The sequence below is a fragment of the Dipodomys ordii genome, unplaced genomic scaffold (genome assembly GCF_000151885.1).
Source record: "Dipodomys ordii isolate 6190 unplaced genomic scaffold, Dord_2.0 Scaffold220, whole genome shotgun sequence".
NCBI classification, from domain to species: Eukaryota; Metazoa; Chordata; class Mammalia; order Rodentia; family Heteromyidae; genus Dipodomys; species Dipodomys ordii.
In genome coordinates this window covers 1,335,897-1,357,622 of record NW_012267436.1, presented here as the reverse complement: position 1 = coordinate 1,357,622, position 21,726 = coordinate 1,335,897, and the positions used below count along the sequence as shown (strand labels likewise).

Here is a 21,726-nt window from a genome sequence, read left to right as displayed (position 1 = left end):
TTGGGGAAGCCATGTAATTTACCCCAACTCACATGATAATTGATGGAAAACCCAGAAATCAAACTTAGATCTCTTTGAATTGGAATTCTAGATAGAAGAAAGCCAAAGTTAGAAGAGGAAAATGCTAATAGTTACATCGAGACTGGGCACAAACATCAGGATTTAAGTCAAGGTTCCATAGAAATTAGGTAGAGTTAAAGGTAGAGGGGACAAGAATGAGAGAGAGGGTTTTCATAGTTTGTAACCTTTGGGGCAGAACAATGTTTATAGACTACATTTTTTGCAGTGCTGAGGTATTTATGGAGTACTAAAGTAAAGGTGAGGTATGAACAAGTTGGTGGGGCTGTAGTCTGTCGAACAGATAGATTATCCTTGCTGACGGTGAAGAATCACCCACAGATGATGGCAGAGAATTGAGTGAGGACCAAAACAGCTATGTGGCAACATTTATTTTTCACTTTTTGTTTAGGGGAAAAGAAGCATATCTTTAACATTTATTTGTCCTAACATTCACATTTGGCTTCATCATGGAGTTGTTTTATTATGGAACAGATTCATTAAGGAATCAACTACTTCAGTATGAAATAATTTCTATATTAAAAAGATTTGAACTTGTTTGGATTGGATTTTCCTTCTGATGGTGCATTTTTGGAAATAAAATTAGAAATACCTTATCTCCAATACTTAAATTGCAAAGGAGTAGTGGAAAAGCTACTATTTCTAGAGTACCTGTCTACTTAAACCACTTTTTTTTCTAGGCCAAAGACAATGTCTATGTAACTGGCATGAGAAAAGGAAACACAAGAGGAAGAAAGAATACCACCACCCCCCTCCCTGCCCCAGCCCCTTAGAACAATTCAGTCCCCTCCACTGGCTTTGTCAGAAACTAGGGAACTCTGCTGAGACTTGAGCTGACAGCATGAAGTAGCTGAGGTAGCCATCTATGGGACTTCAGAGGTACCTCCTTCTCCTTCCCCAAATTAAGCAGACAGCCACAAAGGCCTGCTGTTCCACATCCAGGTCAAACTTTGTAATTTTTAGGAAACTCTAAACAAACCTTAAGTAAGCATTCTCTCAGAACCAGTAACTAAAAGCCATATATTGCAATTGGTTCTTTTATTTCCAATGGGCCAATAGACCTGACTTAAGGTTTTCTCTTTCTTCCCTTTCTATACAGTGATTGTCCTTCTCCAGAGAAGGCAACGAATCTGCCTCCAGCTTCATCTTCTTCAACCTTTTTCACCAGTGGATATGACTTTCTGATTAAAGTATTCCTACCAAGTTTAAATTCATAATTGGGAATTCCTCTTTTAATGTTTCTGAGCTTGACTGGGGGAGGGAATGGGCTCCACTCCTTTCTTTTCTCCATCCAGTCTATTCCCTGAGCCAGAGAAGGCCGGAAGCCCAGCTCTCCAGCATAGCCACCGTGGTCAGCTTCATATTCTTACTGACTCCTGCTGAGGAATTTGTCTTTCGGGTTCTTTGTAGGCCAGGGGAGCATCAACGTCTACATTCATGTCAGGTTTGGTTTCCATCACACGCAGTTCATAGATCTTCTCATTGTAGTTTATGACAATCACATCCCCGGTGGTGAGACAGGCAAAGTTTCTCAATGCATTTTCTAATACTGCTTTGGGGTTGGTGATGTCCAAAAAGTCTTGTTTCTAAGGCTGGAATGTGTAATAGGTGGCCACTTGAAGGTTCATACTTCCCACCTGAACCAGGCTACCTTCTTCCAACAACAAATTTTGCATGATCCAGTGGGGGAGTTAAACTCCAGCACACCACAGTGCGTCATGCCGTCCGAATTCTTATCCAACAGCTTGAACAGCATGGGATAAGTAATGTTAAGTCGGCTGAGTTGATCGAGGGCTGAGGGATCCGTAATAATCTTCCCTCCTTTCTCCACATCTGACCATCTGACCTGTCATTGGGCCCGGCTAGTACGGATATGGAGAAGCAGCGCTACTGGGTGGAGAAGCGATTCTGGAAGACCCTGGAAATGGGGTGGTCAAACATGTAGAAAGAGAGCATGATGGACACCGCCTTGCAGATGCCGCTTCTCTAGAGAACGTTAGGGGAGCAACCCCCAAATTCCTTCCGCAGCCACGCTGCTCACTGATATCCAGACCTCGCTCCTATTTTTCACTTTTATGTTTTTTGTTTTGCCAGTGCTGCGGTTTGAACTCAGGGCCTGGGCGCTGTCCCCTGAGCCTCTTTGTGCTCAAGGCTAGCACTCTACCACTTGAGTCTTACCACCATTTCTGTCTTTTTCTGAGTAGTTTATGGAGATAAGAGACTGCCACATGGTTCAGGCAGAAAAGAGTTTATTGGAGGGAGAGCACACTGCCAGCCTGCACAAGATGGAGGAGTGCAGGGGTGCAAAGGATGTAGAGGAAGGGAAATGGAAGGAAGGGGGGAAGGGGGGCAAGGGACAAGAGATAGGCTGCAAGAAAACAGAAGCGGGGGAACTGTGATGGGGACTGGTAGGAAGAGGCCAGAGGAGGTGTGGCCGCAGGGAAGACCTCAGAACCTGGGGACCTCCCACTACCCCCAGGTTCGCCAGTTACCTGGGTTACCAATGCTGGGCCTATGCTTCTAGGGAAGGAGCCACATGTGCACCCAAGAAGAGCAATGGGAAAGGGACCTTTTTCCTGGGCACACCTAATGTGGACTTTCCTGCTGGCTTCCAACAGCAAACTTCAGATGTCAGCCTCTTGAGCAGCTAGGATTACAGGTGTGAGCCGGCCTCTTGTACTTTTTGAGCCAGAGTCATGCTCAGACTGGATTTAAACTTACCACCCCACTGCCTCAGCCTCCTACGTGAAATTATATAGGCATGTGCCACTATTACTCATTATTCATGAATAATGAGGCTTCCAAGTGATAGAATTTTTGAGGAACACGAGTATTATGATAATTACAGTGTACTTGATGCCCCAGACCTCAAATGAGGAGAGTGTCAAAACCAGGTTCTTGGACCAACAGTTTATTGACAGAGGAGTGTGGGGAGGTTCCTGATTTAGTCATCTCCAGTGAAAGAGAAAATCAGTTGTTCTAAGTGAGTGAATGGAAGGGTGGGGTTCTGTGAAGAGATCGCCAAGGTGATGTGGAAGGGGGAAATAATACAAGCCATTTTACTCATGTGGAAACAGATGCAGAGAGGCAGAATGATTTGTTTAAGCTGGTGCAATAAACTCCAGACTGTGGTGGATGTGGGTGGGACAGACCAGACAAATGATCAAGAAATGAGCCTTGGAATCAGGTGGATCTGTCTGAATATCAGTTTCATTATTTACTGGATATCAGATCTGGGATACTACCTAAAATCTCAGTTTTCTCCTGTCTAAAGTGAGATACAAAGTATCAATTGTCAAGGAGCTTTGTTGTAAGGATTAAATGAAGTTGGCAGATGTGAACTGCATCCTTTGTTTATTGTGCCTGGAAAGCTACCTTGGAGACTGTTTGTGAAGAGTCATAAATACAGGGCAATGAACATGTGCTTTATGCTAATGATTCCACTGATCCAAAGTCCACTGTATCAGAAGCATCTGGAAACTATACAGTTTATTTTAATTTTAAACATTACTTAATTATTTTTGCATTGTTGGGTATCAAACCCAAGGCCTATACATGTTAGGTAAGCACTGGACTACTGGAGACACATATTTAAATGTTTGGGTTAGAAATTCAATATAGACAAAAGGTCCTGCATCTGATACAATTGTTAGCTCCTAATGCTGGGAGTGAATCAAAGGGGCTCTGAGGTGTGTGTGTGTGTGTGTGTGTGTATGCTGGTACTGGGGCTTGAAATCAGGGCTTGAGCACTGTGCTGTAGCTTTTTCACTCAAGGCTAGAATTCTACCACTTGAGCCACAGCTCCACTTCTGGCTTTTTGGTGGTTAGAGGCAAGAGTCTCATAGACTCCTGCCTAGCCTGGCTTCAAACTGAAATCCTCAGACCTCAGCCTCCCAAGTAACTAGGATTACAGGCCTGAGCCACCTGGGACTGGTTGGGACTCTGATTCTTAGTCCAGTGTTCTCCAAGTTGCTCCATACTTACCTGCTATTTGTTCTATTTGAAGGGCATTAATTTTGGCAGTCCAAGTTCATTGGACCTTTCCTATGCCAGTCCTTCTGGACTCTTACGTATTTGTTGGTAAGAGTTGGGTCTCATGTCCTTGGTGGTTAACAAACAAACAAAAACAACAGCAAAAAATCCCCCATAAACAAACAAAAAAAGCAAAACAAAAAACCCCCAAAACTAAAAAAAAAAACAAAAAAACAAACTGCCGATGTATGTCTGGTCTCTACACTAGTCAGGCTCCTGTGATGGGTTGGAAGTTTTTTGCTGAGATAATAAAATGGGTGCGTGAAGGGTCCTTTGTCATGTATTTCAAGAGACCTTTAGAACTGTGAGAGGCAGACTCTATATTCTCCTGACCCTTCCTACATCCATTTGAAATTGCTTTAGCATGAGTAATGGAATAAAATGAGGACACCTAGGGATTACTTAGAAACAGACAGGTTTAACAACTTGCTGTGTTTCTGCAAACCAGGACTTGTCCTTTCTCTTCTTAGTTTATTTCTTTTAAAAATTTTTTTTTAGAAAAATATTCTTAGTTGATTACTACTTTTATTAAGCAAGCAACATATGTCCAAGGGTAACAAAATTACCTCCCTCCTATTTCAGCCTTTCCCTTTCAGTCCTTCTCCTAACTGCCACTGTGATTAACAGCCTTTCAGAAATATTCTGTATCTGTAATATTTTATGTGCATATATTAGAATATAGTATTATTCTTAAAAGTTTTTTTTGGAGACATGATCCAGCCACGTAGTGTAGGCTGGTCTTAGCCACTCATTCCTCTTTCCTAAGTATTCTGATTGCTGTGATTACGTTCATATACCACTAAACCCAGTTAAATATTTATTTTTTATTTGATTTCATTTTATTTGTCAGTACTGAGGCTCGAACTCAAGGCTTGAGTGCTGTTCCTTAGCTTTTTTGCTCAATGCTGGCCTCTACCACTTTTGGCATTTTGGTGGTTACCTGGAGATAAGAGTCGTATTGACTTTCTTGCCCAAACTGGTTCAATCCTCAGGTGGCATGAGCCACGTGTTCCCATCTTGAATGTCCTTTAAATATTATTTAAATATTATTATGTTAAAATTATCTTTAAGTAGTTGTATCAAGGACTTGCCATCCAACAAACAGCTTATGAATACAATGCATCTTGATCAGTTTTACCCCTTTTGTCATTCTCCCCCATCCTTCCTGACCTCATCTCTTCTCTTAATTTTTGTAATTTTGTAGGATGTGCATTGAAATTTATGACTTCATTCTCCCTCCTTCTGTTCTTTAAATATTTATTCTTAAAAATGGAAACACAATCTATATAGTGTTTCATGCTTTGTTTTTTTCCTACTCACCAGTGTAATTTAAAGACAGTTTTTTTTAATATGTTCTTTTCTTTGTTTAAAGATTGCATAATCATTCATACTATGGCTGCACCATTAGTTATTTAGTCTTGTTCTCACAGATCTTTTTCAGTTGATGACCACACTATTCTTTCAGTAACTTTGGTTCTAAACCTTAAGTACTTAAAAATTTCCTCCTGGTATCCAGTGAAATCCTGACAATTCCCCTTTTACACTGTTATTCTTATCTGTCTGTTCTCTTTCATTCTCAAGGCTACTCCACTGGTTCAGCCTTTACCATTTCCTACACCATCTATCTCCATCTGCACATCTTGTGTACTTAAAATTGATCAAATTTCCTAAGGCTGTGAGATTCTGGTCAAATTACCCTCCACTTCTTTAAACAACAACAACAACAAAAAACAAAACAAAACAAAACCTGGGTAGGTCTGGGAAGTTGGCTCAGTGGTAGAGTGCTTGCCTCACATGCATGAGACCCTTGGTTTGATTCCTCAGCACCACATAAGCATAAGAAAGCCGGAAGTGGTGCTGTGGCTCAAGTGGTAGTGCACTAGCCTTGAGCTGAGGAGCTAAGGGACAGGGTCCAGGCCCAGAGTTCAGCCCCTACGACTGACCAAAAAACAAAACAAAACAAAATAAAAACTATAATGATTTTCAATTCATTATGTTAGTAAAAATGTAAGCCACTTATCAATAACTTTTATTTTTAATTTGTATTCTGGGGGAGTTTATGACATGCAGATGACTAGACCAGAATCTCCAGATTGGACTTTTGTACTGAAAAAAAAAATGTAGGTATTTCTGCTCTAGTTGGTTGCTGGATCGATAGACCCACTAGAATAAAGTGCAAATTTATTTGCCTAGAATTTAAGTCTCTTCACATGTTTTCTCCAGTCTCATTTATTATGACTAATTCTTTTTTTTTTTTTTGTTGGTCGTGGGGCTTGAACTCTGGGCCTGGGTGCTGTCCCTCAGCTCTTCAGCTCAAGGCGAGCGCTCTACCACTTGAGCTATAGCGCCACTTCCGGTTTTCTGGTGGTTTATTGGAGATAGGAGTCTCACGGTCTCTCCTGCCCGGGCTGGCTTTGAACCGCGATCCTCAGATCTCAGCCTCCTGAGTAGCTAGGATTACAGGCGTGAGCCACCAGCGCCCGGCGTATGACTAATTCTTTACACATTAGTGCAAATTAAATTCTTGCTGGCTGTCTGGGAGTAACTCGTAGTCACACCCTTTAACCTTCCAAGGAAGACCTGTATCAATGAAACTGGTCAATGGACTCGATCCTGTAAGCTATATTTCAGCCACGTTCTGCCTTAGACCATACTTCGGAGTTCTGGAGCATTCCGGCCTGTAAGATACACTGTGAGATCTCTGTCATCTAGATAATCCTTAAAAAAAAAAATGCGTGAAGGGAGTCTTTTGCACTTCTCAAAAACGGCGGTAAGCAAGGATTTGCAGGTCTAGTGCCATTCACTGGCTTGATTATCCCCATATACAACGATGTCATTAAGCACTCCTGATTTATTGTGCGCTTTCAACAGGTATTTATGGATTCAATGAAGAAATGAACGGAACCCAGCTCGCAGCTCGCGGGGAACTACAAATCCCAGCGAACATTGCGCGGGACGTCGCGAGCGTGATGACACTGGGGGCGTGCCGAGCCTGAGGGAGGGTTCATCCTGTGGGTTGCTGGCGGCTGGGGCGGCTGTGCAGCCTTGGGTGAGAGAGGTAGTGTGAGGGTGCGAAAGGTGATCCTGACTGAGGGAGGGGACGCTGTGACGGGCGCCCCCATCCTATGGAGCGGAGTAAGATGGCGGAGGCGGAGAGCCTGGAGACGGCGGCAGAGCACGAGCGGATCCTGCGAGAGATCGAGAGCACCGACACGGCCTGCATCGGGCCCACGCTCAGGTACCCGGGTTACCGGGCCCTGGACGGGCGGGCACGGACAGGACCCGGGCGGGCTCCTTTGGACCGCAGTGTGAGTCGGCCCCCACAGGGCCGGCGCCGGCCACTCCCTGAGGAGAGAGACCCGCTGGCGACCTGCATCCTGCTCGGGGCGGGTCTCTGCCCAGCCCGACGTGGGGTCCTCTCCTCACCGCCCGCGCTTCACCCCCTGGTTACTTAGGAGACTCCCTCTGCCTCCGTCGGCGGGGCAGCCTTGTTCTCCCTCCGAGGCTGGCCCCGAGCCGGGGAGCCAGGGAGATCGTCCGACAGATGGTGGCAGATCTTGCCCCTGGGGACATCCGCCTTCCCTATCCGATTCAAACCCCATTCTGCCGTAGCCCTGAGTCCCACTGTTGTGACCGAACAGCATTTCACTCCCCGCTCTGTTGCTCGAAATTTAACTCTTGCCTTCAAATCTTAACTACTTCTCGAGAAAGAGTCCTTGAAAATCTTAGGGCCTGAAAGGAAGTTTCCTTCCGCTAGTGCCTCGTTCCTGTAAACTGGTGCTCCCTAAACCCTGTCAGATAGACCCGCTCCTCAAGGTGCAACCCATTGTATTCTTATCGCGGAGTACAGTTTTCCCTCCTGACATCCCCTAGTTGCTATTGCTTTGCATGTACACCTCGAATTTTATTTGGGGATGTACACATAAACCCTGACCTTCCTCAACTTGCTTAAATAGCACATCTCTATCTCTGTCTATCTATAGAGAGAAAGACATTGTGCTAAGTGATTTACAAATTAACACATCTATTAGGCTGGAATTATTATTACAGTACTTTTATTTTACAGATGAGTTATAGAGAGGTTAAGTGACTTGTCCATGGTCAGAGAGAGTAAAGTGGACTCCAAGATTCCTACTCAGGCAATCTGGATCCAACCATCCCTGTCCCTACCCCCTTCTCTTTCTTTCTTTCCTTTTCTTTTTTCCAGTGGTGGAGATGAAACCTAATGTTTTGCAGTATAATAGTCAGCACCGTACCACTGAGCTGTATCTCCATCCCACACACGGACAGCTGTTACTCTGCCTCAGTTGAGGGTTACATCTATTGTACTTCCTGTTGATACTTACTCACCAGGCCTAATTTTGAGCCACTTTTTCCTGTCTCTTCAGTTTCCCGTGCCTTGGAACTATTTCACCCTCATCTTTTCTTTAATGCATTGTGAGCTCCATGTAGTTAATACATAGACAATTATCTTATTTTCCTTGTAAAGTTTGGGGCTATTGCTTCTGGTTTCACAAAGTACTTATTGTGAACTTTTTCATGGGGAGAATTAGCTCAGGAAAGAGTGACCGAAGGAAGAACAGACTGAGAACCACTCTACATCTGCACAGCTTCCTTCTCTTGGGGCACAATGTTAGTAGTTTTCTTAGTGCTATCCTGAGTAGTTTGGCTTTTCCTGTGCCTCCCATCTGCTGGAAGGAACCCTGAGCATGCAAGCAAGGGCTGTACCATTGAGCTATATCCCCAACCCCTATTTAAAGTGACTTTCAGCTTTCTTTTTTTTTGAACAGTCCTTCTATACACTTGCTTTTTTCCTTCATTGCGTTATGATCATGACCATTATATTACTCTCATTTCCCCTTATTGGGGTTTGAACTCAGGGCCTGGGCACTGTCCCTTGGCTTTTTCACTCTACCACTTGAGCCATACCTCCACTACCTCATTTTCCATGTGCCTAATCTCTTAAAGGTCATAGACTAGTTTTATAATAAAGTACATTATTAGTGGCTACTAATGCTTGTTTTTCATAAAAGCTAATGTTAGTAGTGTAACTGAGAAAGCTGTGCTCTGTGAAGAAATTTAACTGCTGAACTTCATTGGCATTCTACCTAAGTTCCTACTGGAGCAGTTGGTTTTACCAGAGTTTTTAGGAAACTTTCTCATATTCTTGTTTATTATGATGAATGACTTTGATGAAGTGTTATCTGCTTACTTTATTGTAATTTATTTATTTATTTTTAACTGTCAACCAAATAGTAATGTGTATTTGTACCAGCTGATTTTGACCTTTGATTTTGTGGTATCTTGCTGGTGTGTGTGTGTGTGCACGCGTGAGTGTGTGTGTGTGTGTGTTTTACTAAGGTTTGGATTCAGGGCTTTGTATTTGCTACAGTTTTACCACTTAAGCCACACATCAGGCCCATAGTTTTCCTAGTATTTTGACTAAAATTGTCTAGTAAATTTCCCTCAAATTTTTGTCACTATCATCACTGAGTTCTTTTCCACTGGAACATTGGATTTTGTGAATCACTTAAGGTAGTTTTTTTAATTTTTTAAATAGTCTGTCCTAGGGTTTAGACTCAAAAGACTTGTGTGCTCTCTCACTTTCGTCACACCACCAAGCTTGGTTTTTTTTTTGTCTTTTGTGGGGCTTGAACCCTGGGCCTGGGCATTGTCTCTGAGCTCTTTTGTTCAATGCTAGCTAGCGCTCCACCACTTTGAGCCTTAGCATCACTTCTAGTTTTTTTGAGTAGTTAATTGGAGATGAGTCTCATAAGCACTTTTCTGCCTGGGTTGGCTTTCTGCCTGGGTTGCCTGGCCAAACTTGCTTTTTTTTTTGCAAGTTTTTGTTGGAGATAAGACTGTCAGGGACTCTTCTGCCCTTGCTGGGTTTGAACTTCAGTCTTCTAGATCTCAGCCTTCTCAGTAGCTAGGATTACAGGCATGGGCCCAGTTTAAGGGATCTTTTGTCCTAAGGAGACTATTTCTTTCTCTCTCTCTCTCTCTTTGTCTCTGTTGGAAGAATCACTGCCAGCTTTAGTTGGCTTTCCTCACTCTTTGTATCTTTATTAGAGGATTTTGATTTATGGTTTCTTCTTTTCTTGAGAGATAACTGAATCTTAGCTCAGACAGAAAAAGTGCAATGACATAAATATCTGATGATACAAGTAGTACTGGTCTTTGTCTTTAGCTTGTCCCTGCCCATAGTCATCAGGAATGATCTCACCTTTTTCCTTATCTCTTCCAGAGGCCACAGCATGCAAAGACTTGATGTTTAGAGCCCAGGCTTACTCTGCATGAGCCTCCATTGCCATTATCTCCTGTTTTTCCGTGACCATCATGTAACTGCCTTTCTTCTGTAAATCTCCCACAACTCTACCTTTTAATCTCTAGATTAAAAGATTAGATAAAAGATTAGAGTATGTCTTTTCTATTTGTTTTATCTTTCCAGATAGTATTTTTATAGTAGATTCTTATATAGATTCTTTTATGGCATCAGATTCTATCCTGAATAGGGTTTTAAAAGAGAAACTATTGAGAAGTAGATATTAGATATTCCTCAAACTCTTAAGTCTTCAAAAAAAAATCCATTTGGCTGTTACCTAACCCAACTCTTTATATTGCCAACTATATTATTTGTGTATCATTGTTTGCTTTCTTTTCTTTTGTTTTTGTTTTTGGGTCCGGTTGTGGGGCCTGAACTCTGGGCCTGGGCTCTGTCCCTTAGCTATTCAGCTTAAGGCTAGCACTCTACCATTTGAGCTACAGCGCTGCTTCCGGCTTTTTTCTTTTTGCTTATATGGTGCTGAGGAATCAAACCCAGGGCCTCATGCATGCAAGGCAAGCACTCTACCACTGAGCCACCTTTCCAGCCCTGTTTGCTTTCTTTTCTTGCTATAATACCAAGTTATTCTTCCAGTCTTTTTTTTTTTTTTTTTGTCAGTTGTGGGGCCTAAACTCTGGGTCTGGGCACTGTCCTTCAGCTCAGCTCTTCAGCTCAAGGTTAGCACTCTACCACTTGAGTCACAGCACCATTTCCAGCTTTTTCTACTTATGTGGTGCTGAGGAATCGAACTCAGGGCCTCATGAATACAAGGCAAGCACTCTACCGCTGAGCCACCTTCCCAGCCCTTATTCTTCCAGTCTTATTCTTTTATTTTGTTTGAGGAGTCATGGTAGCTTGACTTAAAAAAAAATATTGTTATTACAACGGTGGTATACAGAGGGATTGCAATTACATGAGTCAGGTAATGAGTATGTTTCCTTTCATACAGTGCCTTCTGTTCTCTCACTCTCTCCCAGCTTTACTTTTTATGCAATAAGTATTCTTTTTTTCTTTGGTACTGGAACTTTGAACTCAGGCCTCAAGCTTGCTTACACTACTTACTCTACTATCCTACTACTTGAGCCATGCCTACTTGGTGCTCTACTACTTGCACCATGCTTCTAGCCTGGCTTAATTTTTTTTCCGGTCGTGGGGCCTGAACTCTGGGCCTGGGCGCTGCTCCTCAGCTCTTCAGCTCAAGGCTAGCACTCTACCACTTGAACCGCAGCACCACGTCTGGCTTTTTCTGCTTATGTGGTACTGTGGAATCAAACCCAGGGCCTCATGTATGCAAGGCAAGCACTCTACCACTGAGCCACCTTCCCAGCCCAGGCTTAATTTTTAAGTAGAATTTCTTGGTCTTTTTTGCTTAGGCTGGCTTCAAACCTTGATCCTTTGATCTTGGCCTTCTGAGAAGCCAGGATTATAGGCATGAGCTATTATGCTTCAATAATTTTTAATATTGTAATATTGAAACATACATACTGCAAATGGTAGTAGATTCCCATATATCATAAGGGAATCCTCTTTTTCCATGGTAGATCTGAAAGACTTATTTCCATACTTATAGATGCTGTTGCTAAGCAAATTCTTTTGAGAAAGCAGCCATCTTTTCCTTCTGTCTTCATTTAAAAATTATTTTGTTAGCTACAAGTCCATCTTTTTTCTTTCCTTTCCTTTCCTTTCTCTTTCTCTTTGATTTCCTTTTCCCTTTCCTTCTGTGTTTGAACCCAGGGCCTGGCCCATGGTATGCAGGTGTTCTACTTCCTGAGCTTCTTGGTTGTCTCCCAGCTTAGCAAGTTCTACTTTTGTAGAAGTTCATGAGATGTTAGTGTTGTCCTGTTTGTAAAGTAGCATTGATTCCTGCTTTGTAGTAAAAATAAATTTTGATTGTAAATCACTCATGAACAATACCCCATTTTTTCAATTTCCCATTTCTCTCTTTCTCTCTCTTCTTCTCTCCCTCCCTCCCTTTCTCCCTCCCTCCCTTCCTTTTTCCCTCCCCTTTTCTCTCTCTTTCTCTCCTTCCTTCCTTCCTTCCTTCCTTTCTTCCTTCTCTCCCTTCTTTCCCTTCTCTCCCTTCTCTCCCTCATCTCCCTCCCTCCCCCTCTCCTTCTTTTCCTTCCTTTCTTTTATGCTGGTATGGTATGGAGCTTGAAGTTAGCCTCATGCTATGTTTGGTCCTTTCTGCTCAAGGCTAGCAGTACGTATATACTACTTGAACCACTTCAGACTTCTGACTTATTAATTGTAGATAAGAGTCTCTCAGATTTGTTTACCTGGGCTGGCTTCAAATCACGATTGTCACATCAGCCTCTTGAGTAGCTGGGATTATAGGCATGAGCTAGCTACCTGCTCCCAGCTTTTTTTTTTTTTTTTTTCTTTTAGACAAACTTTTACTTCCTATGTGGCCTCAGGCTGGCCTGGAACTTCTGAGTGCTGGGCTTCTGAGACTTATTCCACCACACTTGGCTCCTGTTTTAATTTTTCAAATCCCATCTCTATTTTTATTTTGTAATATTTACCCAGTAGAAGTTATTTTCTCACTTTTCTTTCTGGATAATAGTGATTAACATTCAGTCTAATTACTAATTAAGATTTTATTTTTAAAACTTTAAAAGTGAAATATATTGCCATTTAAACAATAGCTTTATTGAGATGTAATTCATATATTATGGAATCCACCCATTTAACATGTATAATTAAATGACTTTTAGTATATTCAGAGAATTGTGCAACGATTACCACAATCTAATTTTAGGACATTTTCATCATTCCTAAAAGAAACCTAAACCCTTTAAAAGTCACTATTCTATTTTCTCTTCCTTTATGGATTTGCCTATTCTAGACCTGTGAACATTTGCTATAAATGGAATCATACAATACACTTTTGTAAGTTAGTATGTTTTCAAGGTTCATTCAATAGTAACATACCAGTTACATACTTAAAAATTATTCTTGTTATTATTTTCCTTGCTGAATAATATTCCATTGTGTTGATATACCTAAGGCATAATTTCTTTCCCTTTTAGCTCATGCATAAATACAGTGTTCTATTTTAGGGCTGTTAAGAACAATGCTGAAACAAACAAATACTGAAACTAAAGAATACTAGAAACTAAAAGAACAAACTAAAATGCTAAAAAAAACACCACGAAAAATGTTAAAAACAAACCTTTTTTGACCTTTTTTTTGGTGTAGAATACAGTTTCATTTTTCTTAGGTATATACCTAGGAGTGAAACTTCTAGACTCATGTTTAATACTCTGAGGAACTGTCAGACTTTTACCTAGAGTCTGTACCACTTTACCTTCCCATAGCAATATATGATAGTTTCAGTTTCTCCATATCTTTGGCTATAATTCTTATGATCTTTGTTATCTTAGCCATCCTAAAGAGTATGAACTTGAATCCTAGAGATCATGAACTTAATTTTTGTAGTGCTGGGAATCTAACCCAGGACATCATGCTAGGTAAGCATTCTACTGCTAAGTTACATCTCTAGCCTTTATCTCATACTCCAAATTTTAAATTTTGAGACAACTGCTCTCACACTCAAGATCCAGCTTAGCCTCCCCTGTGCTGAGATTACAGGTGTATGCCACCACATCTCATCTTTTTGTCAGTCGTGGGGCTTGAACTCTGGGCTTGGGCACCGTTCCTCAGCTCAAGGTGAGTGCTCTACCACTTGAGCCACAGCACCACTTAGGTTTTTTTGGTGGTTAATTGGAGATAAGTGTCTTATGGGACTTTCCTGCCCCGGCTGGCTTTGAACCTCCATCCTCAGATCTCAGACTCCTGAGTAGCTAGGATTACAGGTGTGAGCCTTGGGCGCCAGCTAATCTCATCTTTCTAATCGCTAAATATTGTATTTACGATTTAGAAAGCATAATTTAACAACACTGTCAGACTAATGTGTGTGTGTAGCTAGGCATGAATCACCAGCACACAGTTTTTTTTTGTTTGTTTTTGTGGTGGGGTCTTGCTCTGTAGCCTTATCTGGCCTTAAATTCATGATCTGCCAGCTCCAGGAGTGCTGAGATTACAAGCATGTGTCATTGGCCAAGATCACTGTAGTTTTGATTTGTATTTTCCTAATTGTCATTCTTCTCTTGTAAAGTTATTGGTTGTTTATCTTCCTGGAAAACATTCAGTCTCTTTTCCTATTTTTTTTTTTTTTTTGGTCAGTTGCCCTTTTGTTTTTGAGTTGAAAGAGTTCTTTTCCTATTCTGAGTGTCTTCTAAGTGTCTTCTCAGATATTATTTTGCATATATGCTATCCTATTCTTAGTCTTTTTTGTGATGCTTACTTGGATGTTACTTTAGGGTCTGATTTAGCCCACACTCCTTGTGCCATGCGCCATTTGGAAGGACTGATTGATTGATTCTTCTCTGTCTTATCTTAAGGAAATATTTTGTGTCGTACTGTGCAGTCTTAAGATTAACATAAGATATATTAGAATCTTAGCTGTTAAATCTTTGTTGAAACATGATGTCAACATTGTAAGAAATTTGAGTAAAAAAATACTTCCAATCCTCAAACTAAGTCCTTTGCTTTGGTGTATTTCTTTGTGGATTTTTGCCTTACGTATTTTGTTATTACAAAGCTATATTCTCTTTGTTTTTGCTTAAATTGTAAAAAAAAAAAAGGAAGCAAATTAGAGGATCCCTCCCCCCTCCCCATAACCTATTATATTTAAAGTCACTTGATAATTAAATACAAGGACCTGGCTCTGCTATTTTTTACATCTGTGCCTTTGGCCGCATCAATCCATATTTTGGGCTCTGCTCTGCGGCAAAGAGCAGTTAACAAACTATTAACTCAGTTTTGTAAAATCAGTTAGTCATAGTCCTTGGTGCATAACACTCTCTCATTATTGGTTTATGGCCCTCTTTAATCAATTATTTTTACAAATAAGCAATCATTCAAGTAAGTGGCAAGCTTTTCCTATCTGTAATATGTGATACTGCTTAAACTGTGGGAAGAATAGTAAAAAGAAAAAGAGAGATAAAACATCCATCTAGGAACTAGTCATTCACATAATGAGAGTCATCTACACTTTACTCTTGAATTTGCCATTTGGACGTATGCAGTTTGGTTTTGGAGTTATATTAGTTGGTTCTTATTGTATTTTGTCCTTTTTGCCCATATCTAAAGGCTATATACTCATCAGTAGCCTTGGAATACACGGTGGGTGAATGATAATGGAGGAGGAGAGATAGGAAACAGATTTATGATGTCTTTCAGGTCATGCTGTATATCCTTGGCAATCACTGAGAGGAAAGCCATCATCTCAGCCTTCTGAGTTTTAAATAATAGATCAGGTTAATTAGCATATGATAGTGCTTATTTGTATGTAGTTCCTTATGTGTAAGTCTTGCTTTTTTAATTAATATGTCACATACAGTTTTGCACAGCTTTCCATATTATGTGGCTGTATCACTTTAGTGGCTTTGTTTAGGAATAAATTTATTCATTAAGGTATTCAGATATATATTGTGTGTCCAATACCTTTCAGGCCCTCAGGATCCTATGGGGAAATATATATGGGTTTACCTTCTAGTGGGACACTCAGATTAAGTAAACAGATACTGTTTCATGATTCAGATCATAGTGATAGGAATGTTGCTTTCAATTAGGCAGTTGCCATTCTGGCAAAAGTTTGAATAAAGAGACGAAACAAACCAAACTGTAGGCTCTTTTTTTTGTTTTTATTTTTTAATACCTTTTATAAAGACCATAGCAACTAGCCATGTGCTGAAGGGCTCACACCTGTAATCCTAGCTACTTAGGAGGCTCAGTCTGAGGATTGAGATTTGAAGCCAGCCTGGGCAGGAAAGTCCATGAGACTCTTATCTCCAATAAATTACTCAGAAAAAGCCAGAAGTGGCACTGTGGCTGAAGTGGTAGAATGCTAGCCTTGAATACAAAGAGGCTCAGGAGCAGTGCCCAGGCCCTGAGTTCAAGCCCTAGGACCAGCAAAAGAAGAGAACATAGCAAGTGCCAAAACCCCCCAGAAGAATAAGGGTTAGTTAGGATCTAGGTCATATATATTAAGGGAGAAACTTTGACATACTGATACTTTGGTTAAACAAGGAACATTCTGGCTGCTGTGTGGAGACAGAATGAGAGAGGAAACAGGGTAGCAGTACTAAGGAGCAAGATATGTATATGGCATATAATAAGTTGTTAGGTACTAAGGTATGTAGTTGGGTTTAGACTTTTTTTTTGGTGCCAGTCTTTGGGCTTGAACCCTGGGTCTAGAGCTGTCCTTTAGCTTTTTTGCTTAAGACTGGTGCTCTATCACTTGAGCTACAGCATTACTTAATGGCTTTTTGGTGGATAATTGGAGATAAGAGTCTCATGGGCTGGCTTCCAACTTCAGTCTTCAAATCTCAGCTTCCTAAATAGTTCGGATTACAGGTGTAAGCCATGAGTGCCTGGCTAAAATGTGACCTAATTTTTAAGAAAAATCAAAATTCTTTAAAATCTGGAAAGCATCACATGCTATACTAACTTAAAATCAGGAGATTTTCTTGGTTAATGCAGTGATGCCATTTAACAATGCTGCTTCGTATGGTAAAAAAATCTTAATAAACCAGGGACACTAACATTTTATTAAATTTCTTACTTTAAAATGTAATGGTATTGATTGGCAGCAGAGGCTCATGCCTTCAAATTTTGAGATTTGAACCCTGACAGGGTGGACAAAAAAAACTGCAAAAAACTGGAAGTGGAGGTGTAGCTTAAATGGTAGAACCACCAGCCTTGAGTGAAAGAGCTAAGCGAATGTAAATGGGTTCCAGCCCCAGTATTGGCTTAAAAAAAAAAAAGAGCAGTTAGAGGATTTGTATCTGGGAACTTGTAAATTTGACTCTAGATTGTCTAGCAGAGAGTATAAAAAAAAGAGGCATGCTTAATTAGTTTTTATTTGAGTTATGGTATTGGGAAATAAAAAAGCAGTTTCTTAAGTTATTGTTGATTGTGAGTTTTTAAGGCCAAAACATTGTTTTTCCCATCTGTCTTGACAAAGAAGGCCATGGGGTGTCTTTTCATTTCCATCTACTAAATACAGCAGTATGTGATGAGCTGTTTCTTATCTTCTGCTTTAGTGAAAGCATGTGGCATCACCAATATTTAATTAGTAGAAGCAATTCTTTAGACAGCCTAAGTAAAGTGGTTCAGAAATACAGTTCCCTGCTGTTCTTGGTCTAATGAATATAAAGATTTTATAATACTTAGAATGGAAGTCAGAAATGTATTACTCTTCTATCTCTCTCTTAGGATCATTGAAAACTCTTGAGTCTCTTAGAGAAAGGCATATTGTGTTAATTTCTAATCCGAAAGAATCTATGCATCGTGTATACATAATTAATTTTTCCTGGGCTGGGAAGGTGACTTAGTGGTAGAGTGCTTGCCTAGCATGGATGAAGCCATGGGCTTGATTCCTCAGTACAACATAAACAGGGGAAAAAAAAGCCGGAAATGTGTCTTGTCTCAAGTGGTAGAGCATTTGCCTTGAGCATGAAGCCATGGGTTTGATTCCTCAGTACAACATAAACAGGGAAAAAAAAGCCGGAAATGTGTCTTGGCTCAAGTGGTAGAGCATTTGCCTTGAGCACAGAGGCTCAAGGACAGTGCCCAGGCCCAGAGTTCAAGCCCCACGACCAACAAAAAAAAAAAAAAAATTTCTTCCTAAGTACAACTTTTAGTAGTTAAGCTTTTTGCTAAAAGTATTGATGATCTGTGAGTGTAAGGTTGTATTTTTTGCCTGTTCCTCAACTGATACAATCAACTGATACAAACTGATACTGCCTTTATTTGTTAAGTATAGAACAATACATGCTTTAGAAGTAAACCAACTTTGGGCAGGATTAGTATCTTATGAAGGTTGAAGAACCTGAATAAGTTACTTTATGTCTCCTTAAAAAGTAAGGGAGAGTACTGATGATCTGGCCAAAATTTCAGGTGTGTTCCAGCATTGAAATAAATGATATTCAAACTATAATGATTTTGTTTGCAATAGTTTTAAAGTTGATGTTATCCCAATCCATCTATACCATTTAAAACATTGGCAATTAATACATAAATCATAGACATTAAGCTATGTAACATAAAGATATATTAGCTGGAAAAATGAATACCTTATTAAGCATGTAATTTACATAAAGCAACTAAACATACCCTATCCTGGAGTTGCAATTAAAAAAATTGTGATATGTTATTGCCCAAGAAAAAAGGATCAACAAATTAAACATGTAATATATATTTTCATAACTCTAATTTAGAGCTTTAAAATATACATCACCCTGTGAAATATCTAAGTGAGAAAGAAGCATCCTAGACCTGGAACCCATGACTCACACTTGAAATCCAACCTACTCAAAAGGCTGAGACCTGAGGATTGTGGTTTAAAGTCAGCTTGGGAAGAAAAAGTCTATGAGAATTTGCTGGTGTGGCTAAAGTGGTAGAGTGCCCAGCCTTGAATGAAAAAGCCAAGGGATAGTGCCCAGTCGGTTTAAGCCTCAGTATTGGACATTTCCACCCCCCAACAAAAAAAAAAGAGAGAGAATCATCCCAGTGCAATCAAGTAGACTGCCTTAGTGCTACTATGTTGTATGCAAGGATGTTGTTAAAATAACTGTCACAACAGGCTTGAAGATTAACCCATTAACATGTATCTTGCCTCTCTATTGAGTGTATCTTTCTTCATTTACTATTGTGAGTTATTAACCATATTAATCATTTGATAACCACCAAAGCCAAAACAATAGTACATTTCTTTTTCAACAGTTTTAGCATTTGAGTATTTAGATGCCTCTAGTATGCAGAAATTCTAGTTGTTCTAATGTTTGTTACATAAATAATGAAGGTGATTGCCCAAGCTGATGATTTGAATAAAAATATAAACTCTCTTGCTTTACATGGCTTTTGATTAAAAAGCTGCAGAGGTTTGACAATAGTTATTTCTTCCACATTGGGTGATATGTACATTTCTTTCCTTTTGCTTAGTGTCAGCTGTTCCTTCTGTAATGGTATTGTCAAAGCTTGTAGAATTCACAAACTTTGTAGACCACGATAAAGACAGTTTGCCCCATGGAAAAAAAAGCTGCAGAGGAACACAGGCTTTCAGTTTTTTATCAGCTTGGAACATGACAAACACTGTGACTCAGTATTTCTTTGTCACTGTGATATTAAGTAGTAGTCCAGCAACTTCTTTTTTCATATCCCAGCCAAGTGTCTTTCTTATTATTGTTCTCCATGTCTCTATTTTTAAAGCTTGGGCCTTTATGTTTTTCTCCCTTACAGATTGTGTCTTTGCTTGTTTCCGTACATGTTTGCATGCCTTTGTATCTCCCTTCTACTTCCTTTAATTTGTAACTTATAAACACACATTGTTCAGTGAAACATCCAAACATGCAAGAATCATCACAATGCAACCAATTTTCATTTTCTGGGGAAGCTGTGGTGCTAGTACCTAATAAAATTCTAAAGGTATTGGTATGAAATATAATTTTATTAAGCCATATGAATGAATAAAAATAATAGACATTGGGCTTCACTGAATGTATGCTATCAAACCTTTTTAGTATACAGTTTGATTTAGGGAAAGGTGTATTTATGGAGCACATTAAAATGAAGGAAAGTAGTAATGGAACTAGCCAACTATTTTGTTGCTGATGAAGTAAAAATGTCCTAGCTGTTTGTGGGGAAGAACTGTATAATGAAAATCTTTTGCATCAGAGTAGGAAAAAAAAAGATGAAGTGACATAAAAACACTTGAAATCCAAAGGAAAAAATAGGTTATTAAAAGCATTTAAGCCAGGTGCTGTTGGCTCATGCCTGTAACCCTAGTTACTCAGGAATCTGGAATCCGGAAGAGTGTAATTCAAAGCTAGCTCAGTCAAGCAAGCTGAGTAAGTATGAGTCTTGATTTTAAACCACAGTACCAAAAACAACAAAAAAAAAATTAAGGATAAATATGGACCTGACATATTTGTTTTTGAAAATTAACCTGTTTTAAGGTAATTATAAATAATATTTATAATATAAATAATATAGAGATACTCCGCACTATTTAGCCAGTTTCTCCCTACAGTAACATTTTGCAAAACTGTAGTAACAATGTCAGGACCAAGATACTGACATTGGACTTTGACAGGCAAGATACTGTACTACTTTTCCTCATTCCCTTTCCCTTTCTCTTCAAGATTTTATTAACGTACATTATTTGTACATACATTAAGGATATTAACATATCATTGTAATGACTTATTTAATAAGACACCACTATTTATTTTATTTTATTGTTATTTATTTTGGGATAGTGTTGGCTATGTAGCCTAGGCTGGCCTTGAGATTATTTTTTTTTTAACTTTTCTATTTTTCTTTTTTTGGTACTGTTGATCGGACTCAGGATGTTGTATTTGCTAGATAAGCACATTGCGACTGAGCTATTTTTTTGTGTGGAAGTGGAGTTTGAATTCAAGTACTCATATTTGCTGGTTCTTTGCTGGCTGGTACTCTGTCACTTGACTACTATTCTAGCCCTCATTTTTGCTGTTTAGTTTGGAGATAGCATCTCTGCCATGCTGCCAGGCCTTTGTTTTTGCATTGGTTATTTTTGAGATAGGGTCTTGCTTTATGTCAGGCAAGCAGGTTTGGATGGATTGTGATCCTCCTGTCTGTGTAATCTCTGGGATGACAAATGCACCACTGCATCCAGCTATTGGTCAAGATTCAGCCTCAAGATTCTTTTTTTTTTTTTTTTTTTGGGGTCTGGTTGTGGGGCCTGAACTCTGGGCCTGGGTGCTGTCCCTCAGCTCTTCAGCTCAAGGCTAGCGCTCTACCACTTGAACCACAGCGCTACTTCCGGCTTTTTACTTTTTGCTTATGTGGTGCTGAGGAATCGAACCCAGGGCCTCAGGCATGCAAGGCAAGCGCTCTACCACTGAGCCACCTTCCCAGCCCCTGCCTAAGATTCTTTTGTCCAGGAATTATGATCCCCACCAGTTTGGCTTTTTTTTTTTTTTTTTTTTGGTGCCAGTCCTAGGGCTTGAACTCAGGGCCTGGGTGCTGTCTCTGAGCATTTGTGCTTAAGGCTAGCAATCTACTACTTGAGCCACAGCTCTACTTTGGATTTGGGTGATTAATTGGAGATAAGAATCTCATGGACTTTCCTGCTCTGGCTAGCTTTGTACTACCATCCTCAGATCTCAGCCTCCTCAGCAGCTAGGATTGTAAGCCAGTGCCTGGCACAAGTGTGAACTTTCAAATTAGTTTTACAGAAT

The 21,726-nt window shown here is 40.1% G+C and overlaps 1 protein-coding gene and 1 pseudogene across 1 annotated transcript in view; one reads left to right on the top strand and one right to left on the bottom strand.

Moving 5' to 3' along the window:
* Positions 1–1,144: 1,144 nt before the first annotated feature.
* On the bottom strand, positions 1,145–2,034 carry LOC106000487 (annotated as a pseudogene).
* Positions 2,035–7,138: 5,104 nt separating this feature from the next.
* Exoc6b (exocyst complex component 6B) overlaps positions 7,139–21,726 on the top strand; it is a 546,892-nt gene continuing 532,304 nt past the window's right edge. The window contains exon 1 of the mRNA XM_013035762.1: positions 7,139–7,348. Coding sequence (XP_012891216.1) covers positions 7,236–7,348 — 113 coding nt within the window. The 5' untranslated portion in view covers positions 7,139–7,235. The remainder of the gene's footprint in view (positions 7,349–21,726) is intronic.